The sequence below is a fragment of the Vipera berus genome (genome assembly GCF_964194415.1).
Source record: "Vipera berus genome assembly, chromosome: 1".
NCBI classification, from domain to species: domain Eukaryota; kingdom Metazoa; phylum Chordata; class Lepidosauria; order Squamata; family Viperidae; genus Vipera; species Vipera berus.
The window spans coordinates 10,020,126-10,045,205 of NC_138202.1; the positions used below are offsets into that span (position 1 = coordinate 10,020,126).

Sequence of the window (25,080 nt, forward strand, 5' to 3'; positions counted from 1 at the left end):
AGACACACACACACACACATCCCTTCACATCCCTGCCGGCGTCGACTCCCCTCCGCCCTGTGCGTGCCCACAGAGAGGGCCTCCTCAGGGTGCCTCCGGTCAAGGAATGTCGACTGGTGGCCCCCAGGGGGAGGGCCTTCTCTGTGGGTGCTCCGGCGTTATGGAACCAACTGCCGGTTGAGCTCCGGACGGCATCAGACCTCCGATCCTTCCGTCGCGGGTTGAAGACCCATTTATTTGAACTAGCGGGTCTGGCCTGATGGGGGTATATGGGTTTTTATAGGCTTGTTATTTTTTATCATTCTTGTTTTAACTTGGGCATTGATTTAATTGTTTTTTAATTTTTGTATTGTTATTTATACATGCCCTGTGAACCGCCCTGAGTCCCTTTGGGAGAAGGGCGGTATAGAAATCTCAATAAATTAAAATTAAATTAAATTAATTCAGCTGAAAGCAGGTTCAAACACAGGCTGACTAGCATAAGAAAGTACTCAAGGCCATAGAGATAACAAGGAAGAAAACATAAAATAAACTTAAGGAGTCTGTTTGAATCCTAGCTTGCCTGAGCAGTTTTCAAAAGAGAGAATCCGAAATACAGTCCGAAGTCTTTAAACAGTCAAGCACCGTGGTCAGTCAGTCCAATAGTCAGGGTTTCCAGGTTTCCAAACAAGAGATTAGCAACAACACACAACACTCCCAAGCAGTGCTTTCTTTTTTTGTGAAAGAAAAAGGTGCCGGAACTCACACACGTCATACAACCCGCCTTGCCTACCCTACAAGGTTCCATCCAAAAAAGGTGCCGGAACTCCGTTCTGAGCGTTCTATGAGAAAAAAAAGCCCTGGGTCTCCCAAGATTCAGAGTTTGTTCCCGACAAATGCCCCTCCCCATAGCGTCTCCTTAAATCTCAATCCCCAGGTGTGCCTTGTGGAGTGGGGCAGGACGCTCTCCTCCCGAGTAACTGAGAATTGCCCTCCTTCTCTCCACTCTCCATGCTCTAGGACAGACATGTCAAACACAAGGCCAGGGGGCCGGATCCGGCCCGCGAAGTGGTTTCATGCGGCCCGTGAAGCCATCCTGGAAACAGGGAGGGAACGGCCCCCACTGCCTTGGCCCTGGCCCAGAGACCCTCCTTCTGCCAGAGACCCTCAGATCTCTCCCACTCCAGCCCAGGCCCCCATAGGCACCCTTGATGCCAACGATGTAGAGATGGCCACGCCCACCCAGTAGGCCATACGCACTGTAGCCACGCCCACCCAGTAGGCCACGCCCACCCAGGCCACACCCACCCGGCCCCCTGAGTGCAACCGCAATGCTGATGCGGCCCTCAATCAAATTGAGTTTGACACCCCTGCTCTAGGATCAGTTGGGGGTGGGCCTTGCTCATCACCTGAACTCTGTTCATCCTGTCCCAGTCCTTAAGAGCCCTGGCCTGCCTCAGCCTGCTCTTCCCCACAGTTCTCTGCAACCTGCTGCAACCACCCAGCAGAGGGAGGGGGGAGGAGGAGGAGGAGGAATTAAAAACCAAACAGGCAGGTGTCTTGTCCTGGCTCCAGAGGACTTTTCAAACTTTTCACCCATTGTACCACTTTTAGGATATGGCAACATCCGCGTACCACCAGTCGCTTAGCTAGGTGTCAAAAACTTGATGACCCAAAAAAAAAGGGAAAAAGTGATGAACTACAGGTAGTCCTCGACTTACAACAGTTCGTTTAGTGACTGTTCGAATTTACAATGGCACTGAAAAAAGTGTCCCCCCACCAAGCCACAGCCGAGCAAGACACCTGCTTGCCCGCCCGGCGGTGCTCTTCCTCCTGTCCGAGGTTTTCATTGTTGTGAGCATTTCTGTTGAGGATTGGCAGCAGGGGTGGGGTGGGGTGGTGTTTGGTTTTTATTCCCCCCTTCTGCTGGGTGGTGGCAGCAGGTTTTGGTCACTTCACACGATCCTGGGACACTGTGACCGTCATAAATGTGAATCGGTTGCCAAGCATCTGAATGTAAATCGTAAGACCCTGGAGATGCTGCAACATTCCAGCTGATTGGCGCTTCTTCTGGGCTCAGCAAAAGCACCGGGATCAGTGCCGAGCTCCAGCTGGAGCCTGGCGCTGATCCTGGCACTTCCACTGAGCCCTGACAGCCCTGCAGCTCCAGCCGTCTCTCGCTCAGGCTTGTGTGGTGCTGCCACCGGTTCAGCCCATTCCCCTCCCCGGCTACCACTTCTCTAGGATGGTCGTGTACCACCTGCCAGGTGCCAATGTAGCACAGGTGGTATCCGTACCACTCGTTGGAAAGCCCTGCTCTGAAGCCACAGACACACCTCCCTCATCCTCCACAGGGTCCTGTTCCAGCTCATGTTCCTCCTCAGATTCAGGCTCAGACGGAGGCATGACACCGTGCAAAAATATTGTAAAAATTGGGGAGAATATCAGGGTTGTAAATGAAATCTACGGTCTAATGGCAGAAAGTGAAGAGGAACTAAAGAGCCTCTTGATGCGGGTGAAGAGTGCAAAAGTGGGCTTGAAACTCAACATTAAGAAAACCAAGATCATGGCATCTGGCCCTCTCAATTCCTGGCAAATAGATGGGGAAGAAATGGAGGTAGTGACAGATTTTATTTTCCTGGGCTCCAAGATCACCGCAGATGGGGACTGTAGCCAAGAAATTAAAAGACGCTTGCTCCTCGGGAGGAAAGCCATGGCAAATCTAGACAGCACACTAAAAAGCAGAGACATCACCCTGCCCACAAAAGTGCGTCTAGTCAAGGCTATGGTCTTCCCAGTTGCAATGTATGGCAGTGAAAGTTGGACCATAAAAAAGGCTGAGCGCCAAATAATTGAGGCCTTTGAACTATGGTGCTGGAGAAGACTCCTGCGAGTCCCTTGGACTGCAAGGCGATCAAACCGGTCAGTCCTAGAGGAGATCAACCCTGACTGCTCTTTAGAAGGCCAGATCCTGAAGCTAAAACTCAAATCCTTTGGCCACCTAATGAGAAGGAAGGACTCACTGGAGAAGAGCCTAATGCTGGGAAAGGTGGAGGGCAAGAGAAGAAGGGGACGACAGAGAATGAAGTGGCTGGATGGAGTCACTGAAGCAGTAGTCGTGAGCTTAAAGGGACTCCAGAAGATGGTAGAGGACAGGAAGGCCTGGAGGAACATTGTCCATGGGGTCGCGATGGGTCGGACATGACTTCGCAGCTAACAACAACAACAAAATGAAATCCTCGTTGGATAGCAAAGGAACTACTGGAACGTATAACACCGGACATGTCACAGGAAGGCGAAAATCGCAAAACTGCATCTCACTTATTTTGGCCACGTCACGTGGGGGGAATTCACTGGAAAAAGCAATTATGCATGGAAAAGTTAGCAGTAAAAGGAAACGCAAAAGAACCACGGTGGCCGAACGCCATCAAAGCTGACCCCAGCCAGAGCATAGAAAAACTCAAAGAAATAGTGCAAGATCGGAAGACGTGGGGAGAGAGCTGACCCATACAATCGCCAGTAGTCAGACACAACTGAATAGATAACATCCTCATCAAATGAAAACCATGAACTGATGTTGATTTACCAAATAAGTACCATATGTAAGTGTACCCATGAACTGGAAATGGATTCTATTAGGGGGGGGGGGAAGCAAAAATATTGTATTTTTTTAACCATACGAGCTTCCAGGGACATGCAATCACCTTTTGTAACTTCTGACAAAGCAAAGTCAGATTCACTTAGCAAATGCAGTGATTCACCTAACAACTATGGCGAGAAAGGTCGTAAAATGGGGCAAACTTCGCTTTAACTGTCTTGCTTAGCAAGGTGAATTTTGGGCTCACTTTTGGCCATAAGTCAAGGACTAACTCTATTGGGAGAGGCGTGTGTGGGGGGGAGCATGCCCTCCCCCCCAAATCCCTTTTGCCTGGGATATTTGTGCTGGCTTGTCTCGAACCAATGAAAGAGAATTTTCTCTGCCCAAGACTCTCCCTGTATATTGTGGGAGCAAGCGGAACAAAATCCAAACAGATACGAAATGTCTGGTTTAAAAGGTAAAACTTGATTACAGACCTATGACCGGTGGCTCTGCAACTGTTTGAAGTTGCAATGGATCTCCCCAGGGTTGCTCACAACCTGGATTGACGTCCCAAGGTCCTCTTTCTTCTTTGGGTCTACAGTCACTTGATCCCATTTTGAGCACTTGGCAACCTGCCCGCATTTACAGCCATTTGCGGTGTCCCAGGGTCACGTGAATGTGAATTTACGATGTGTTTTTTTTTGCAAGGTGTTTACTTTCAGTTTCTGGCAAAAAAAAAGACAATTGCAGACAATGGAATCGCTTAACGATCACCATGAAAAAGGTGGTATAATTTGGCACAGTCACGTGGTGGCCCAGTGGTTAGAATGCAGTACTGCAGGCTACATCTGCTGACTGCCGGCTGCCAGCAGTTCGATCCTGACCACCTCAAGGTTGACTCAGCCTTCCATCCTTCCGAGGTCGGTAAAACGAGGACCCAGATTGTTGGGGGGAGGGTTGTAATAGGCTGACTTTGTAAACCGCTTAGAGAGGGCTGTACAGCACTGTGAAGTGGTATATAAATCTAAGTGCTATTGCTATTAACAATCAGCATGATTTAGACCGCAACTCTGGGCTCTTAAGTCTAAGACTGCCTGCATGTCCTCATTGTGCTGTATCTCCCAGCCCATCTTTGAGATTTGTCAGTGCAAATTCCAATGCTGTATGTGTAAAACTGAAATCAGCACGGTATTCCTTCATTAGCAGATCAGGCATCTGATCTTTCACTGCAGCTGAGTCCTGTAAGAAAAGTGAATCCAAGCCCAGAGTCAAAGGATGAAGAGGAGGAGGAGGAGGAATTGCCCAGCATCTTCTTGCATCAAGGTAGTTACTACTTTTGCCCTGCTGCTCTCTTCAACATATTGTATCTCCAAACCCAACATAGCTGATAAGCAGTGGCTGAACCAAATCTCATAATAACTGGTAGGGATCATACTATCTTGGATTGGTGGGCGAGGGCGAATCTCCACAAAGATGGTTCACCAAGGCTCGGGGCCACTTCAAGAAGGCCTTGTGTCTTCTGCTCGCTTGCTCAGCCGGAAGGGTGTCGCAGCATAAATAAAAAAGGGGCGTCACTTCGAACACGGTTGCCCTTATGGCTCATTTAAGCCTCCTGTGGACACCCATCCTCAGTCACATTGAGCGACAGTAAGATAAGCAGGATTTCAGCCTTCTGAAATGGGCAGTTGCTTGGCTTCATAAGCCCTGGGCTACTATTTAAGATAATTGCTCCTTTACATCAATGATTCTCAACCTGAGGGGCCGCAGTGTCGTCGTAGGGGTCGGCGAAGGCGTGAAAAAACATGTGATTTCAATTTGAATTAAGTCCTGGGGGTGTGTGTCCATGGTCTGTGGCCACAAAAGGTATTTAAAGGGGGTCTGTGGTGAAGGAAAGGTTGAGAAACCCCACTTTACATCCGTAGTCCTGGAATTGCAACTTTTGGGGGAACTGCTGGGAACATGACCTGTTTTGAAACCCAAGAGCCAGTTTGGCATAGTGGTGAAGGCACCAGGCTAGAAACTGGGAAACTCTGAGTTCTAGTCCTGCCTTAGCCACCAAGCCAGCTGGGGAAGAGTTTGGACCAGGGGTAGGCAACCTTGGCTCTTTTATGACTCGTGGACTTCAACTCCCAGAATTCCTGAGCCAGCCATGCTGAGGGGAAAGGGAAAGATTTTCAAGCTGAGCCATGCTGGCTCAGGAATTCTGGGAGTTGGAGTCCACAAGCCATAAAAGAGCCAAGGTTGCCTACCCCTGCTCTATACAATTCTCTGATGTAAGGCCGAACAACAGTACAGCAGAAGTTTCACTACGAATTCCTTGCGAGAGTGTTATTCCAGTTTTAATCCTTTCTCCAAACTCTATGCATTGTAGAGCCTTGTTGTTTTGAAGCGGGGATGATGGTTTGGTGCAAGCTCCCAAGATATCCCTACTGGCCAGCTGTGGTAAGAGTATTAATTAATTATTTATTTACTTATAGAAGCAGTTTATATAGTTGTCCATCTTGCAGCTGTGACTCTAGGAAGTGCACAGAGTAACAACATGACCCCTTGCATTTACAAAATAATCATCCAAAATAATAATGGTACAACAATTACACCCAGAATCTAAAAATTGTTCCATTTTAATCAACAAAAAAAAAAATGGTCAAGACCAAGTCCTAAAGTGCTTTTTCAAAAGGCAAGACTTTATTTTTTGAATAGAATTAGAATTAGAATTGGGAATAGAAGAATAGAATAGAATAGAATAGAATAGAATAGAATAGAATAGAATAGAATAGAATAGAATAGAATAGAATAGAATAGAATGGGATCTTGGAGGTCTTCAGGCAGGAAACCCTGTACCATTTCAGACAAATGGCTGGCCAGTCTCTTCTTTAAAACTTCCAGTGTTGGAGCATTCACAGCTTCTGGAGGCAGGTTGTTCCACTGGTTAATTGTTCTAACTGTTAGGTAGTTTCTCCTTAGTCCTAGGTTGCTTCTCTCCTTGACTAGTTTCCATCCGTTGCTTCTTGTCCTGCCTTCGGGTGCTTTGGAGAATAGCTTGACTCCCTCTTCTTTGGGGCAGCCCCTGAGATACTGGAAGACTGCTATCCTGTCAATTATACATAGTCCTCAACTTATGACCACAATTGGATCAGGATTTCCATTCCTAAGCATGGCATGGAAGCCAGCTGGGAAGGTTGCAAATGGTGATCTCGTGATCCCGGGACACTGCAACTGTGGTAAATATATGCCGGTTGCCCAGCACCTATATTTGGATCACGGGACCATGGGGATGCTGCCACAGTTGTAATCGCAAGGGTCACTCATAAATCACTTTTTGCAGTATCAGTAATAAAGAATATTTGCAGCTTGGTTGAAATGAGGGGTCCTTGGTGCACCCTGAGCTTGGTTGTTTTCTTGCAGATGTGCTTTTTTTTTAACCCAAACTAGGAACATCCTCATCAGCGCTAGTAAGACTGAAGGATAAATTGAGAGCAAGTCTTACTAAGCACTAATAATAATAATAATAATAAGTTGGGAGGGACCTTGGAGGTCATCTAGTCCAACCCCCTGCTCAGGCAGGAAACCCTATACCATTTCAGACAAGTGGCTGGCCGGTCTCTTCTTAAAAACTTCCAGTGTTGGAGCATTCACCACTTCTGGAGGCAGGTAGTTCCACTGGTTAATTGTTCTAACTGTCAGGAAGTTTCTCCTTGCTTCTCTCCTTGGTTAGTTTCCATCCATTGCTTCTTGTCCTGCTTTCAGGTGCTTTGGAGAATAGCTTGACTCCCTCTTCTTTGGGGCAGCCCCTGAGATATTGGAACACTGCTATCATGTCACCCCTCACCCTTCTCTTCCTTAAACTACACATACCCAATTCCAGCAACCGTTCCCTATATGTTTTAGCCTCCAGTCCCCCAATCATCTTTGTTGCTCTTCTCTGCCCTCTTTCTAGAGTCTCGACATCTTTTTTACATCGTGGTGACCAAAACTGGATGCAGTATTCCAGGTGTGGCCTTACCAAGGCATTGTAAAGTGGTATTAGTACTTCAATGATGTTACCTAGTTGGGTAATGAAATGTCTGCAAGAAAACAAATAAGCTCAGAGAACACCGAGGACCCTTCCCTTTTTCCAATGCCATTGTATCCTGGAATGATCACTTGAGGGCTGCCTATACTTGCTGTTTAATTACTTTTTAATTTTTGTACCTTGTTTTTTATTATGTATTGCCCTGTTCACCGCCCTGAGTCCTTCGGGAGAAGGGCGGTATACAAATTAATTAATTAATTAATTAATTAAATAAATAAATAAATAAATAAATAAATAAATAAATAAATTGTTTCTGTGCCTTTGAGTCATTTTCAACTCCTAGCAACCACAAAACAGCCACAATTTTATTGCATCTTCCTTTTCCTCAAAGTAACATTGGGGACAAATGTCCACAGAGCCGGGAATTGTCCAGAATTCCCCGACCGGTCCTATAGTTTGTAGACATCAACTCCCAGAATTCATGCTAGCTGAGGAATTCTGGGAGTTGACGTCTACACCTCTTAAAATTGTTTAAGTTGAAAAAAACTGCCCTGGAGCACCTTTGGGGTAGAAAGTTGGGATTTAAAAAAAAAAATCAAAGTGACAACAGTAGAACTGTTGGTCTCCTTTTCATTATTTTTATTTTTAGCATATTTTATTGATTTTTTTTAGAATAACAATCTTTAGTGCTTAGTAAACATGTCTGGGTTCATATATTTAACAACAGTCAATAGTAGTTAATTTCTATACTTTCATAATCAACATATTAACTAGAAATACTTTTCCTTGGTCCTCTCTTCTTCCAATAGTGTTCTCCTTTTACCAACATTAAGCAAATATCGTTCTTAATGCTACCAACACATACAAATTTAAATATAAACTTTTTTCCCTAATATTTCACAATAACATCAGTATGTAACGTCTTTTCTTGTCAGCTTATTTTACAGTTGCATTTGCAAAAAAAATCATCTTATGTAAATCACTGTCGGTCCTGTTTTCAGAACTCTTATTTAAGCTTAGTTTCCCCTCAGTAATCAAAACATTTCTTGTCAGTTATGGTTTTCTCAAAATTGATTACATTTAAATATCCAAAATATTTCATATGTTTAAATCATCCCAATATTTTTACATTTCCCATATCATAAAAAGGAAAGAAAAAAGAAAGAAAATTCTATACTACTTATAAATCACATTTTTCTTACTGCAAAACCTCTTCATTTCCAAAATTTAACCATTCTTTTAACCATATTTAGACAAATACTTGGTCATATGATACTCCACCTGGTATGCCAAGTCATCTCTCTTAAGTCCGGTTCTCGTCTGTTCTTATTTAAACTTAGGTTCCCCCTCAGTATTCAAAACATTTCTTATCAGTTATAATTTTCTCCAAGTTGATTATATTTGAATATCCAATCTCATTTGTTATATTTCCCATATCATAAAGCAATACTATACTACTTATAAGTCACTTCTCTCTTACTATAGAACCAATTCGTATCCAAAATTTAACTATTCTTTTAACCATATTCAAACAAGTGTTTTTGTCATGTAGTACTCCATCTGATAAGTCAAATCATCTCTCTTGAATCTGGCTCTCACCTTCTTCTGTTGCCTAGCAGCTTTCCAAGTCAGTGTATTCAGCTTACCATATGATTCTTCCTGTATTTTTATATGTTTGTTAGGAATGGGAAAAACAAATTGAGTAAGGTGCTGCTGAGGGGGAGTTTCACCCATCTATACTCGTTAAGAAGCCTCCACTTTCCTTCTCCCTCAATTTCTCCTTCCATTTTTTGTCTCCCAGACTCTAGTAGTTGTCGTGATAGGTCTGTTGTCCATTTTATCAAATCTTCTTTCTTGTCTTCAGGTTTATTTTGTTCTGAAAAATGAAATAGGTCTTCCAATATTATAGCAAAATCTTGTAAAATTTTCTTTGTGTTAAGTTGTGGTTTTCTTTATTTGTAGCCTCCATTTTTGAATCACTTTCCTCTAATTTTTGTTCTGTTTTCTGATTTGTTTGTTCATTCTTTATCACTATTTTCTGAGAATTTTTTTAAATTGTAAGCTTAGGTCAAAAATGTGTTCATTTATATCATCAAAGTTATTTTTATTCTCATTAATATTTAAAGCCATTGTCATTTGAATTAGTTGCAACATAGTGTACATTTCCTCCTGGAAAATCTTTGTCTTATCTTGAAGTATTTCTCCTGCAGATCTCTCATGTTCCAGTCTGGGGATTTTAGAAAATAATATTGCATGTGGTTTCTTACCAGTTTTAGTTGTATATGCAACCTCCATTTTCATCAAACCAACCAGTCTTAAATTCCAAACAGTATAGTCTTTTATATTTCTTATCTTTATAAACAATCCAAAATGTTCAATCATTTAAAAACAATCCAGTAATTTCCCCCCTAGAAGAATAGCCAAAAGGTCAAAGTTTTTCTTTCTCTGCAGACTATTCTTAAATTTAAATATCCCAGCTCAGTAAGTATTTATAATCCAAGAAGGTCAGCAGTTTTTATAAACAATTGTATTTTTCATTCTGCAATAGATAGCCCAGTGTGTTTTCTTTCTTCTATTCCCAGCTGTTCTGTTTAGCTAGCAGTCCTTGAGGATCAAAGGGATAAAAGCACTCTGTTTCTGGGCGTCTTGCCAATTTCTGAGGCAAGACAGCTATAGTTCTATACTCTGTTCTACCACTAGATGTCAGTGTCTATTTTCCAGCTTTTAAAATGAAAAGATTATTTTCTTGTAATTCTGTCAATATTGTTTTAAATAGAAAATCTTAATAGTTTCCATAGTTTTCAGTTTTATCTAAATTATAACTTTACATTACAAGTAATCCCTGAGTTATGAGTGTTCACTTAATGCTTGTTCAAAGTTACGTGATGAGCGCCCCCTAGTACTTATGAGCAAGTCCCGAAGTTACGAATATTGCAGCACCACGGCAGTCGTTCACCCTTACGAGCGACCGCAATGGCTCTGCAAAATTCACCCTGGTTATTCCCTCCTTCCCCACCCGCGTCCGGTTCTCCCTAGGCACCAGGCCTTCAGTAATCACCCTGCAAAGATCAAGATCCTTCGCTTTCTTGACTGCTCCAGGCCTTCAGTGCGTTCACAGAGAATGGAAGCCTAAAGTAATGCAAGATCACATGAGATCAGTGGGGCGAGATCTCATGCTACTGATCTTGTGTGATCTCATGGTACTTTAGGCCTATGTTCTCTGCAACGGAGAATGGAACTGAAGCTGGGGGTCGCTTCTCTGTGCCTCTGGAGGCTGGATTAGGGCTCCGGTGGCCTTTTCCAGGATGCTGCAGTCCAGATTTGAGGCTGGTGAACGCTTCCGCAACCCCCCACAGCTCGATCGGGCCTGGAAAAGGCCTCCGGAGCCAGGATCGGGCCTTGGGGAGGTCGCGGAAGCGTTCCCCAGCCTCAAATCTGGGCCACAGCAGCCTGGAAAAGGCCTCCGGAGCCTGGATCGGGCCACAGGGTGTCGCGGAAGCATTCCCCAGCCTCAAATCCAGGCGGCAGCAGGAACCGCGGCAGACAGGAGACAGATCTTTTCCAGGTGAGTCTGGCGCGGCAGGAAGGGAGGGGGAAGCATGTGGTATTTTAGTGGGTCAGAGATGCCTTGGGCGCCTGTTCCAGCACTAGGCCCTCCATGGCCTTCCCCATCCTGAGATACCTCATGTTTGCTTAACTAGCCATGTTTGTTTTAACAAGCAAGGGAGTGATCTCGTACTTCAAATGAGATTCACTCTACAGGTTTTCGAGTTATGAGTGGAATGGGCAGGCTTTGTTATACTTGTAACTCGAGGACTATCTGTAGTCCATTTCAATGTATTTCGGTTCCCCATAAAAATTAAATCACTGCTTCAGTCTATGGAAGGGTGGGTTTATAGTCCCTTCTCACTTTTGGAAGATTTTTTTGCTTCTTGGGGATCTTTTCCAGGAAATCAGTTTCAAAGTAAAGAAAAGAAGATCAATATTCTCACCCAGCTCCAACACGCTGTTCACAGTTGTTCTTAGTTGGTGCTTTTGGACTTCTGTTGCCAGTAGTTTGGGCTACTCACCGGAGTGGAGCTAGCCTTTTTCCTGTCAGGTTGGAGAGCTTCCCCCGGATCAAACGGATTGACCGCCATTGTTCCGCAATCATCGGGGTGCCTCTCCTTCTTCATCCCCTCTCCAGGGCGACTTTTGACCCATTTAGGGTCTCCAGGCAGGACGAAACCAGCCGTGGAATGCGGAGCTCTGCAATCCCTCGGCTGCGTCACTACGATGCAAAACCAGAAGCCCTGGTCTCCTTTTAATTAATTTTGCTCACATGATCTAGCTCAAGGGTAGGTAACTACGGCCCCTTTACCACCTGTGGACTTCAACTGCCAGAATTTCATGCTGGTTCAGGAATTCTGGGAGTTGAAGAGCATAGGTAGTAAAGGGGCCATAGTTGCTGGCCCCGATCTAGCTCAAAATGTGCTGCAAAGGTCCAGCTGCAGAGATGTAGCCGGGCCAACAGGTCTGTGTACTTGTCCCTTTGAATAGATACATTGATTGCAAAGCTGTGGCCCTCCGAGCTGTTCAGCTGTTCTGCTTGTCTCCTGGCAGGTGAAAAAGGTAAATCGGAAAGCTAAGAAAGCCAATGTCGTCCTCATAGAGAAATGCATGGATGCCACGAAAACCAAGGGGTAAATAAAGCTATTTTAATTCCCTGGTGTTGAGCTCCTCTGCCGTTCCGTTTTGGTTTTATTTCTTGATGTGAGCCCTTTTCTGGCGCCGCCTCCTGATGGCTGAGTCACAGGTAGTCCTTGACGGATGTCCACAGCTGAGCCCCAAATTTTCCACTGCTAATCGAGACAGCAGCTAGGTGAGTTTTCCCCCATTTTACAACCTCCTTGGCGCAGTTGTTCAGCGAATCGCCACAGTGGTTAAGTTAGCAACCCGGGTTGTTAAGCAAATCTGGCTCCCCCATTGACTTTGCTTGTCAGCAGGTCACAAAAGGGTGGTCACGTGACCCCAAAACCATGCCGTAAAAACGCGCCAGTTGCCAAGCATCCGAATTTTGATCACGTGACATGGGGAAAGCTGCAATGGTCGTAAGTGTGGAAATCAGTCTTAAGTCACGTTTGTAACTTCAAATTGTCACTAAACGAATGTTTGTAAGTCGAGGACTACCTGTATTTCCTTGTTCAAAACGAGGCTCCCTGCTTCTTCTGCAGAAAATGGTCTCCCCCCCCACCCCCCACCAATAGATGAGCCAAAAAAAAGGCTTCGCCCATTTGGCCTGTGTAGAAATGGATTGGGAGGTCTAGTTTTGTAGTATCCGTGTGCAAACCAGACTCATCCATGTTCTGGAACATTCCCGTATTGTCTCCAAAAGTGAATGTTCCAGTCAGGTTGGTCTTCCTGGAAGTAAATCCAAGTTTGAGCAGGATGAGGCCTTTGAAACATTTCAGGATCCTGACTTGGAATGAATCTTCCTGGCCAACTCTAGGCTTCTGTGTACATTATGGTAATATCTTGAGTACCTAGGAAATTGTACTAAATTGTACAATTATTTTTTAAAAATAATTGTGTGTGATTTTATACCAGAAGGAAATAGGCAATCCTCCCTATATTCATAAACATGGGGTTAAAACTGTGGTTGCCTACAGCATCCTCTTGCCCACAGGTCCTGCATCCCCACGGACTAAACATCCCTACTTCAGGTTTGCAGTAGATTTGATTTTGAATGCAAGATCAGGATTTCTATCTATCTAGTCACTAGCGCTGATGATGTTTACCTAGTTTGGGTAATGAAATGTCTGCAAGAAAACAGCCAGGCTCAGAGAGCAGCAAGGACCCCTCATTTCAATCCTGAGCTACAAATATTCTCCCTTTTATCTATCTGTCCATCTCTTGTCTATCCGTTCATATCTGTCTAGCCACTCAAATCTATCCCTATGTCTATCCATTCATATCTATCCCTTATCTGCCATTTTGTCTGTCTGGCTGTCTCTGTCTTTCTATTATTCTCTATTCATATCTATCCATCCATATCTATCTATATCCATTCATATCTATTATCTAGCTATCCATCCATTATCTATCCTTCCATATCCACCTGTCCATATCTAGCTATTTCAATCTCTCTCCCCTCCCTTCTTCCCTTTCCCCTCCCTCCCTCTCTCCATACCTCCCTCTCTCTCCATATGTATCTACCTATCTTCGTACCTACCTAGGTTAGGCATCTGGGAATATCTCTTTGAGGACTGGTTGGCATGTGTGCATTGCCACCTTCAGTTTTATCATAGTTGTCAGTTTTGCAAGGTAGTTGGGACATGAAGCACATGTCCTAGCTCTCGACTTCATTGTAAGGTTAGAGTAACACCGCCAACATCACCGGGTCAAAAGGTCGGTGATGCAGAAAGGCTTGATATGACTTCGGCAACAGCTGCTATAAGGATGCTATCAGTCTCTAGGGCTGAAATTTTTTTTTTATTTATTTTTAATTCCATTTATATCCCGCCCTTCTCCGAAGACTCAGGGCGGCTTACAAGCTTAGCAGTAGCCTTCATTCTATGTATATGCCTGCTTGTTAGGGCTTTCACACACACACCCCCAAGCGGCATTATTACAAAGTCAGCTTAATTGCCCCCAACAATCTGGGTCCTCATTTTACCTACCTCGGAAGGATGGAAGGCTGAGTCAACCTTGAGCCTGGTGGGATGCGAACCTGCGCTAATTGCAGGCAGCTGGTGTTACTTAAGGAGGCATTAGCCCACTGCTCCACCAAGGCTCTTTTAAGGAAATGACCTTAAAAGTTATCAAAACAGAACAAAACAGCAACATAAAGCATTAATTTCCATTGGGATCTCACACACACACACAGAGACAGGCTCCAAATTCTAGTACCAAAGGAGAAGGAACTAAGCTGACAAATTCCAGAATTTCCCAACTGGAAGACTGCCCGTCTTATAAACCAGTGCCTCTCAACCTTGGCCATCTTAAGAAGCGTGGACTTCAACTCCCAGAATTCCCCAACTTCCAACATTCTGGAAGTCCAGGCTTCTTAAGACGGTTAAGGTCGAAGAGGCACTGGTCTGGAATGATACCGGAGGGCCCCCTGAAAAAAACCATTTTTCTGGCAGGCTAAGATGTCGCTTTCTCTCCCTTCTCCATGCAGGTTCTCTACTTCCCTCAGAAACCTAAAGCACTTTGACTGCCAAGAGAAACAGGCGCTGATAGTGAGTAAAGCCTCCAGGAAGAAATTCCTCTGGGAAGCCCGCATGGCCCTTATCCTCTGAGCAGAGCCTGTTTGCCTAACTCAAGTGATGGCGAACCTTTTAGAAACTGAGTGCCCAAATTGCAACTCAGAACCCACTTATGTATCGTCGGGTGCCGGGTGGGCGTGGCCCATTGGGTGGGCGTGGCCCATTGGGTGGGCGTGGCCCATTGGGTGGGCGTGGCCCATTGGGTGGGCGTGGCCCATTGGGTGGGCGTGGCTGCGGTGGTAACGACAGACTGGGTGGGACTAAAAAGTTCAATCAATTCCAACTTTGCGAGATCTTTTTTTTTTCCTGCGAGGTTGAAATTGATTGATTGATTGAACCTTTTTTTTTTTTTACACACGGCGGCAGAGGCCTAAAGCGAAAAGGTTTTATAAAACCCAGCTGAAGGGCTAGAACTGGGGCGATGGTGCGCGTGCCCACAGAGAGGGCTCTACGTGCCACTTGTGGCACGCGTGCCATAGGTTCGCCACCACGGGCCTAACTTGTTCTTCTTCGCAGGAGAAAGCCAGGGCGAACTATAGCCACGAACTCAACTGGTGCATCAGCTTGATTGCGGATTACAGAATCAGAGTAGGTAAGACGCAAAGGCCCAAGGAGCTTTCTTATTTCGCATCCTAGATTTATGAGTGGGTGGTCTTTTTGCAGCTTGGTTGACTTCTTTCCTGCATTTTTCAGCTGGAGATTCTGCTGCAGTGCTCCAACTACCTTTAACGGGCAGCCCTCGACATACAGCCATTCGTTTAGCGACCGAAGTTACAACGCTTAACAACCGGTGCAGCATCCCCATGGTCAAGGGATCAGAATTCGGGCGCTTGGCAACTGACGTGTATTTATGACAAAGTTGCACTGTCCCGGGGTCATTTGATCCCTGTTTGTAACCAGCTGGCTTTCAACAACCAAAGTCAATGGGGGAAGCCAGATTCACTTAACGACCGCATGATTCACCTAACATTTGCAGTGGTTTGCTTAATGACGGTGGCAAAAAAGGTTGTAAAATGGGGCATTTGACAACTGCCTTGCTTAGCAATGGAAATTTGGGGGCTCAATTGGAGTCGTAAGTTTCTTCTGTTACCCTCACATCGTCTCCTTTAACTCTTCTTTGCAGACCTGCAGATTGTCCTCGACTTATGACTGTAATACAGGCTGCCCATTGAGGTCATAAAGCAGGTCGGTCACATGACTGACACAATTTCACAAGCGTTTTTGTAGTGGTCATTAAGCAAACCAATGGGTTGCTATAGGCATGGTTTTGCTGAAAAGTGGAATTAAAACACCAGTTGAGGGTAAATTTATCGTAAAATCCAGTCACATGGGTGCTGCAAACAGCCATAAACCTGGCCTGGTTGCCCAATGCCCAAAGTGTGGTTGCATGGCTGCAGTGGGAGATGCCATCGGAATTTTGAATCTGGGCCATAAATAAGTAGGTAGGTCCCTCCAGAACTTTGAACGGTCACTAAGCAACTGGTCATAAGTCAATGGTCCATGTTGCAGGGATGGAAAAAAATGATGAATGAAGTTAGGGAACTTCCAGGTCAGAAACTGCGGGATGACTTCCCTGCCTGTACTGAAAGCCAGAGGAATCGGTCTGCATTTTCCTACCTTCGGGACCACGTTGCAGCAGATGTGGGCAATTTTGCTATTTGTGGCCTGAATTTCAGTTTAACAAAAAAATTTATTCTCAGGTAATCTGGGGACATTTGCAGAAGACGCTGACCCAAGTTTCCAGATCACTTTTTCAGGCAGTTGCTTTGAAGGGGATCAAGTACAGGTAGTCTTCAACTTACAGCCCCAATTGGGATCAGAATTTTCGTTGCTAAGCATGGTGGTGGTGAAGTGAATCACACCTGATTTTATGAAAAAAAATTTTTTTGCCTCAATTGTTAAGTGAATCACACAACCATTCAACGAATCTGGCTTCCCCCACTGACATTGCTTGTCAGAAGCTGATTGTAAATACAGGCCGGTTGTCAAACAACCACAGTTTGATCAGATGACTGTAGGGATGCTGCAATGGTTGTCAGTGCGAGGACTGGTCATAAGTTACGTTTTTCAGCACTGTTGTAACTTCAAGCTGTCACTGAACAAATAATTGTAAGTCAAGGACTACCTGTGTCAACACTGAGCAAATGTTCAGATATTTTGAGCTGATAAGATTAAGATAGGATATAAATCTAATAATAACATAGTAAGTCTTATTTGACCAGTAGGGGACGCGGTGGCCCAGTGGGTTAGGACGCTGAGCTTGTCGATCAGAAGGTCGGCAGTTTGGCGGGTCGAATCCCGAGTGCCACGTAGCAGAGTGAGCGCCTGTTACTCGTCCCAGCTTCTGCCAACCTAGCAGTTTGAAAGCTCGTAAAAATGCAAGTAGAAAAATAGGGACCACTACAGTTGGAAGGTAACAGCGTTCCGTGCGCCTTTGGCGTCTAGTCATGCCGGCCACATGACCACGGAGACGTCCTCGGACAAGCGCTGGCTCTTCGGCTTTGAAACGGAGATGAGCACCGGCCCCTAGAGTTGGAAACGACTAGCACGCATGTGCGGGGGAACCTTTACCTTTACCTAAGTCTTATTTGATTTGCATTTTAATTGAACTTAAGTGATATTGTGTCAGAGTGTGCACAGTCTTATTGCGCTAAGATAACCCAGGAGTAAACACAGTAAACAGTGGTTTGTATTAAATGGTGGTTTATCTTACACTATCTACAATATCATACACCAGGAACAATATACATACATGAGATAATACAGCAGGATCCAACAAACCACAGTTACAGCAGGAAACGGAAGAGAGAGAACACATCAGCAGAGCCTTCCCTTTATATAAATGCTCTTAAACAGACACAGACCCTGCTGAGTCATTGCCACCATTACATTACATCTTACATTACATAAGCTGGTTAGCTGTTAAATCAATACCTTGACATATTGTCCAGCCCTGTAGTCAATCATTTTCTCTTTGGGTGATAGTAAATAAAATTATAGTTTGATCGTCAGTTTTAGAATGTCGGGCTGCCTCTGCACACAGTCATCCATCCCCAATTTGAGCATTTTTCATCCTCTTTGTCACTGGGGGTGGGGGGAATCACAAAACATTTCACCTATTTTGGCCATGTCATATGGGGGAGTTAATGGGAGAAAGCAATTATGTTTGGAAGAGTTAGCAGCAAAAGGCAACCAGGCCGTCAAAGAACACTGTGCTTGGACAGCATCAAAGCTGACATCAGCCAGAGCATAGAAAAACTCAAACCGTGCAAGATCTGAAACTATGGGGAGACCTAAACCACAGAATCGGCAAGAGTCAGACGTGACGGAATGGATAACATCATCATCCTGTATTCTTAGGTTGCCATTCTTTTGTGGGATCCTTCCTGGAATACTGTGCTGATGATATGAGTGAGTAAGCTTCATTTTGTATCTTAAGAAGCTCCAATCTTTGGAAGAGGGCTGTCTACATTAGATAACAAAATTAAAGCAGCTTAATGAGAACAGGGCCAGCTTAGAATTCCTTCTCTTGTAAAACTGCTCTGATGTTGCTAATGGCGCTCAGCCCTTCTGCACTTCCATGTATTGGCAGTCTTTGAACTTCTGATGCTCACCATCCTGAGAATGTTATCTGTGTGCTATGTTACAGATGGTCCTTGACTTACGACCATCATTGACCCCGGAATTATGATCCTAAGTTGTTGCAGTCGTAAGTTGAGGTATCACATGATCGGACCCAATTTTTTTACACTTTTTATGGTGGCAAACATTAAGGTCTTCGAATGGATGCCACAGTCGTTGATGGAACCAGTTTTCCCCAGTGGGTGTGCTTTTGCCGAAAACTGGCAAAAAAGTATCAGAAATCCTTGTTACTTGACCATAGGACCCTGCGAATAGCCATAAAAGATGGGTGAGTTACCAAGTGCACAAAATTACAGCCATTTGTCTGACATGGTATAGGCCAGGGGTAGGCAACCTTGGCTCTTCTATGACTCGTGGACTTCAGCTCCCAGAATTCCTGAGCCAGCATGGCTCAGTGTGGAAACCTCTCCCTTTCCCCTCAGCATGGCTGGCTCAGGAATTCTGGGAGTTTATTTATTTATTTATTTATTTATTAAATTTATATACCGCCCTTCTCCCGGAGGACTCAGGGCGGTGAACAGGGCATATAAATAGAAATACAAAAGTTAAAAAAGGATTAAATAATTGCCCAATTAAAACAATCACAATATAAAACCCATTAAAACCCTAACGTTCCCCCATCAGGCCAGGCCAGCTTGTTCAAATAAATGGGTCTTTAGCCCGCGCCGGAAGGAGCGAAGATCCCGTGCCGTCCGGAGCTCAACCGGCAGTTGGTTCCATAAAGCCGGGGCGCCCACAGAGAAGGCCCTCCCCCTGGGGGCCACCAGCCAGCATTCTCTGACCGGAGGCACCCTGAGGAGGCCCTCTCTGTGGGAACGCACAGGGCGTTGAAGAGTTGAAGTCCACAAGTCATAAAAGAGCCAAGGTTGCCTACCCCTGGACAGGGCTTCCTGCCTGAGCAGTGGGTTGGACTAAATGACCTCCAAGGTCCCTTCCAATTTTACTATTATTGTTATTGTTATTATTATTAAAATTCTGCAGGATGTATGTTTTGTGTGCAGCTGTCATAACTTGAAATGTCATGTGTAATTTGGGGAGGGGGGATGTGTCTGTTGTAACTTTGAACAGTCATTAAGTGACAGGTTATAAGACGAGGATTGCCTGTGATTGTGTGACAGGAAGAGAAATAGGGATTAGCAACTTTTTAGACCAGGATCTCCAAACTTGGCAATTTTAAGACTTGCGGACTTCAACCCCCAGAACTCCCCGGCCAGTCATGAATTCTGGGAGCTGAAGTCCACAAGTCTGAAAGCTGCCAAGTTGGGAGACTCCTATTTTAGATGTTGATCCAACTCTGAGCAGAGACCCTGGCTTCTCTTTTCCAAGGCTCTCCAGTCCGAAAAGAATCCTTCCATACTTTATCCCAGATGAGCTTCCCTGAGATGGAGGTGCTGGAGAATGGGGAGCTTCTCGCTGAGATAACCCCCCCAAAGCAAATTAAGAAAATTCTTCCTGACCGGACGCGAGCCGCCCGAGACAGAGCCAACAATCGGATCGTGGAGTTCATCGTAAAAGCCAAAGGAGCTGACGAGCACCTTCGCTCCATCCTAAAGAGCCAAAAACAGTCGCGCTGGCTGAGGAAATCCCTTAAAACGCCCCAGTATTTGATCCTGGAGACCTACCTGGAGGATGATTATCAGCAAGACCTTGTGCTCAACTACTTAAAGAAAGTTTATCGGGAAGTTGGAGCCAAGAAGCTGCCAGTTAAAAATAGAGACAGTGCCAAATTTGTCCTTGAAGTCCTTTTTCCAGAAGTAAGTGAAGTGTGGAGGATGTGGAAGATAAGCAGAGACTATGTACTGAGTCATTCCCCGTGTGAAGGTCAATCCCTCTGGTTGTATTTGACTAGATTGGCATGTTGCAGCTCTCCAAGGATTCAGGTAGAAATTTTTCGTAGCCATCCTTGGAGACACCGAAATATGAATGGAGTGTGTTTTCTTCTGCAACTAAGTTGCAGCCTTCTCCCCCTCCTTCTCCTCCTCTTCCTCCTCCTTCCTCCCCCTCCTCCTCCTTTTTCAGAACATGCTGACCAAATGGCCTCTAAACCAATGTTTCTCAGCCTTGGCCACTTTAAGAGGTGTGGAATTCTGGGAACTGAAGTCCATACATCTTAAAAAGGCCAAGGTTGAAAAACACTGCTTCTAAAACCAGGGGTCTCCAACCTTGGCAACTTTTAAGACTTGTGGACTTCAACTCTCAGAATTCCTCAGCCAGCAAAGCTGGCTGAGGAATTCTGGGAGTTGAAGTCCACAGGTCTTTAAGTTGCCAAGCGTGAGGACCCCTGCTCTAAACTCTGCCCTTTTCTTTTCGTCTCCAGGCCATCATTTATGCAATTTCTGCTGTGGATCAGATTGACTACAAGACAGCAGAAGAAAAATACATCAACGGACCTCCAGTGAGCAAAAGGTATCTGCTCAGACCTCCATCCCATATATAAGTCTGCCTACCTCATACAATCAGTCTGCTTACCTCACATAGTCTCTTGTGTGCCTGTCACGTTCTGCAGTGGTGACATTGTTTTCCAGTTATCCCACACCTGGTACTTCTAGACGTGTTGGGATTGCCATTCCCAGAATTTCCAAACAGTACGAAGATGGTTGCCAGGAATTCTGGAATTATGTCTTTGTGTGTTTGTGTTTGTGAATCTTCCTTCCTTCTTTCCTTCCTTCCTTCCTTCCTTCCTTCCTTCCTTCCTTCCTTCCTTCCATCTCAGGTTTGCCAGTGGTTTGCCATTGCTTGCTCTTAGGTCTGACATTGGCCAAAATGTCCCCCAGCTGTCTTTGTACCTAAGGCAGAATTAGAACTCTTTGCTTCTGAGTTTGTAGACTGCTTCCTTAACCACTGCACCAAACTGCCTCTCCTAGATATATATTTTTATGCCTCTCACCCACATCAGTAGATTCTGGACATATATGAAGTGCATTGGCGCTATCTAACAATGAAATTCAGTGGTGAAAAAAGTAAGGTTCTACATTTAGGCAAGAAAAAACAAATGCCCAGGTACAGTGTAGGTGGTACCTTGCTCAACAGTCGTAACTGTGAGATGGATCTCGGAGTCCTAGTGGACAAATGTGAGCCAGCCGTGTGCTGCAGCTGCCAAAAAAGCCAACATAATGCTAGGCTGCATTAACAGGGATAGAATCAAGATCATGTGAAGTGTTAATACCACTTTACAACGCCTTGGGAATGCGACACTTAGAATACTGCATCCAGTTTTGGTCACCACGATGTAAAAAAGATGTTGAGACTCTAGAAAGAGTCCAGAGAAGAGCAACAAAGATGATCAGGGGGCTGGAGGCTAAAACATATAAGGAATGGTTGCTGGAATTGGGTATGTCTAGTTTAATGAAGAGAAGGACTAGGGGTGACAGGATAGCAGTCTTCTAGTATCTCAGGGGCTGACCCAAAGAAGAGGGAGTCAAGCTATTCTCCAAAGCACCTGAAGGCAGGACAAGAAGCAACGGATGGAAACTAACCAAAGAGAGAAGCAACCTAGAACTAAGGAGAAATTCCCTGGCAGTTAGAACAATTAATCAGTGGAACAACCTGCCTCCAGAAGCTGTGAATGCTCCAACACTGGAAGTTTTTAAGAAGAGATTGGACAGACATTTGTCTGAAATGGTATAGGGTTTCCTTCTTGAGCAGGGGTTGGACTAGAAGACCTCCAAGGTCCCTTCAAACTTTATTATTATTATTATTATTATTATTATTATTATTATTATTATTATTATTATTATTATTATTATTATTATTATTATTGATACTACTGATACTACTATTATTTTTATTTTTATTATCCACCCACAAATCTCAGACTCACAAAAAATGCCAATCAAACCCAGCCTTCCCGCTAAGATTTCAAAAACAAACTTGGTCCAACCATCTAGCGCAGGGGTCCTCAACCATGGCAGCTTTAAGACTTGTAGACTTCAACTCCCAGAATTCCTCAGCCAGCAAAGCTGAGGAATTCTGGGAGTTGAAGTCCACAAGTCTTAAAGTTGCCACGGTTGAGGACTCCTGATCTAGCGAAGGGCCAACAGTAATTAGAGAGGCCGCCTCTTTGAGAGCAAAGGCTGCCACCAAAAAGGAGTGCCTCCAAGCCAGTACACTACAGGTAGTCCTCAACTTACAACAGTTCCTTTAGTGACCTTTAAATGTTACAACAGGACTGAAAAAAGTGACTTATGGCCATTTTTCATACTTAATGACCACTATGGCATCCCCTAGGGACGCGGTGGCTCAGTGGGTTAGGATGCTGAGCTTGTCGATCAGAAGGCAGTTTGGCGGGTCGAATCCCGAGTGCCGCGTAACAGAGTGAGCGTCTGTTACTCGTCCCAGCTTCTGCCAACCTAGCAGTTTGAAAGCACGTAAAAATGCGAGTAGAAAAATAGGGACCACTACGGTGGGAAGGTAACAGCGTTCCGTGCGCCTTTGGCGTCTAGTCATGCCGGCCACATGACCACGGAGACGTCCTCAGACAAGCGCTGGCTCTTCGGCTTTGAAACGGAGATGAGCACCGGCCCCTAGAGTCGGAAACGACTAGCACGCATGTGCGGGGGAACCTTTACCTTTACCTTTATGGCATCCCCGTGGTCACGTGATCAAAATTCTAGACCCTTGGCAAACTGACTCATATTTATGACAGTAGCATGTCCCGGGATCGTGTGATCGCCTTTTGCGACCTTCTGACAAGCAAAGTCAATGGGGAAGCCGGATTTATCGCACTGATTTAATAAACTGCCATAAGAAGCTACCCTGCTGCATAAAAAAAATATTTGGCCATTTCAGAAACATATTTGGAACAAGAATAAAACTACAGGTTTTATTTGCTTGCAACTATTTGGTTCGTGACTGTTTGAAGTTACAGTGCCACTGAAAAAAACATTGGCTTACAACCAGTTCTCCCACTTATGACCAGCGCACCATCTCTATGGTAACTTGATCCAAATTCAAGCACTTGGCAACTGGCATGTATTCACGGTGGCTGCAACGTCCTGAGGCCACGTGGCTGCCATTTTTAACCTCCCAGACCGCTTCTGACAAGCAGTTGGTGGGGGGGGAAAGCCGGATTCATTTAATGACTACATGATTCGCATAACCACCACATGATTTGCTTTAACAACTGCAGGCGGTTTCCTTCACAACAGTGGCAAAAAGGTTGCGAAATTGAGCGTGACTCATTTAATAACCACTCTGATCAGCAACAGATATTCTGGTCCCAAATGTGGTCGTAAGTTGAGGACTTCTTGTATCATATTGTTGACAATGTACAGTGGGGGGGGGATGTATTTGATCCCCTGCTGATTTTGTACATTTGCTCATTGACAAAGAAATGATCAGTCTAAAATTTTAATGGTAGGTTTACTTTAACATTGAGAGACAGAATAACAACCACAAAAAAAAATTCCAGAAAAACCCATTTCAAAAAAGTTATAAATTGATTTGCATTTTAATGAGTGAAATAAGTATTCGATCCCCTATCAGTCGGTAAGATTTCTGGCTCCCAGGTGTCTTTTATTATTATTTTTTTATTTATTATATTTTTTATACCGCCCTTCTCCCGAAGGACTCAGGGCGGTGTACAGGGCAATAAATATAAGAACGGAATACAAAAGTTAAAAAGCAATTAAATATTATGCCCAATTTTAAAACAGTAATTAAAAGACATATTAAAACCCCAACCCTAACCCATCAAACCAGGTCAGATTGCTCGAATAAATAAGTTTTTAGATCGCGCCGGAAGGAGCGAAGGTCGGGGGCCATCCGGAGCTCAACCGGCAAGCGGTTCCACAGGTCTGGCGCGCCCACAGAGAATGCCCTCCCCCTGGGGGCAACCAATTGACATTCTTTGATCGGAGGCACCCTGAGGAGGCCCTCTCTGTGGGAGCGCACTGGACGGAGGGAAGTTGACGCCGGCCGCAGGTGTTGCCGCAGGTAATCCGGACCCATGCCATGTAGGGCTTTGTAAGTCATTACCAACACCTTGAATCTCACCCGGAGGACAACCGGCAGCCAATGCAGCTCACGGAGCAAAGGTGTAACATGGGAGTATCGGGAGACTCCCAGCACAACTCGCGCGGCTGCATTCTGCACCAGTTGGAGCCTCCGAGTGGTCTTCAAGGGCAGCCCCATGTAGAGAGCATTACAGTAGTCTAGACAAGAGGTCACGAGCGCATGAGTGACTGTACGCAAGGCATCCCGGTCCAGATAGGGTCGCAACTGGTGCACCAGGTAACAAGCTGAGATTAGGAGCACTCTTTTAAAAGGAGTGCTCCTAATCTCAGTTTGTTACTTGTAAGAGACACCGGTCCACAGAAGCAATCAATCAATCAATCAGATTCCAAACTCTCCACCATGGCCAAGACCAAAGAGCTATCCAAGGATGTCAGGGACAAGATTGTAGACCTACACAAGGCTGGAAAGGGCTACAAGACTATCGCCAAGCAGCTGGGTGAGAAGATGACAGCAGTTGGTGCGATTATTTGCCAATGGAAGAAACACAAAATAACTGTCAATCTCCCTCGGCCTGGGGCTCCATGCAAGATCTCACCTCGTGGAGTTGCAGTGATCATGAGAACGGTGAGGAATCAGCCCAGAACTACATGGGAGGATCTTGTCAA

General features: G+C 45.0%; 1 protein-coding gene across 1 annotated transcript in view; it reads left to right on the forward strand.

Moving 5' to 3' along the window:
* The window catches only part of PWWP3A (PWWP domain containing 3A, DNA repair factor), a 41,783-nt gene that overhangs the window by 13,708 nt on the left and 2,995 nt on the right, over positions 1–25,080 (forward strand). The window contains exons 6-13 of the mRNA XM_081324278.1: positions 4,766–4,882; positions 5,931–6,001; positions 12,174–12,253; positions 14,731–14,791; positions 15,335–15,410; positions 18,179–18,229; positions 19,787–20,214; positions 20,778–20,866. Of these exons, the coding sequence (XP_081180404.1) occupies positions 4,766–4,882; positions 5,931–6,001; positions 12,174–12,253; positions 14,731–14,791; positions 15,335–15,410; positions 18,179–18,229; positions 19,787–20,214; positions 20,778–20,866 (973 nt within the window). The remainder of the gene's footprint in view (positions 1–4,765; positions 4,883–5,930; positions 6,002–12,173; positions 12,254–14,730; positions 14,792–15,334; positions 15,411–18,178; positions 18,230–19,786; positions 20,215–20,777; positions 20,867–25,080) is intronic.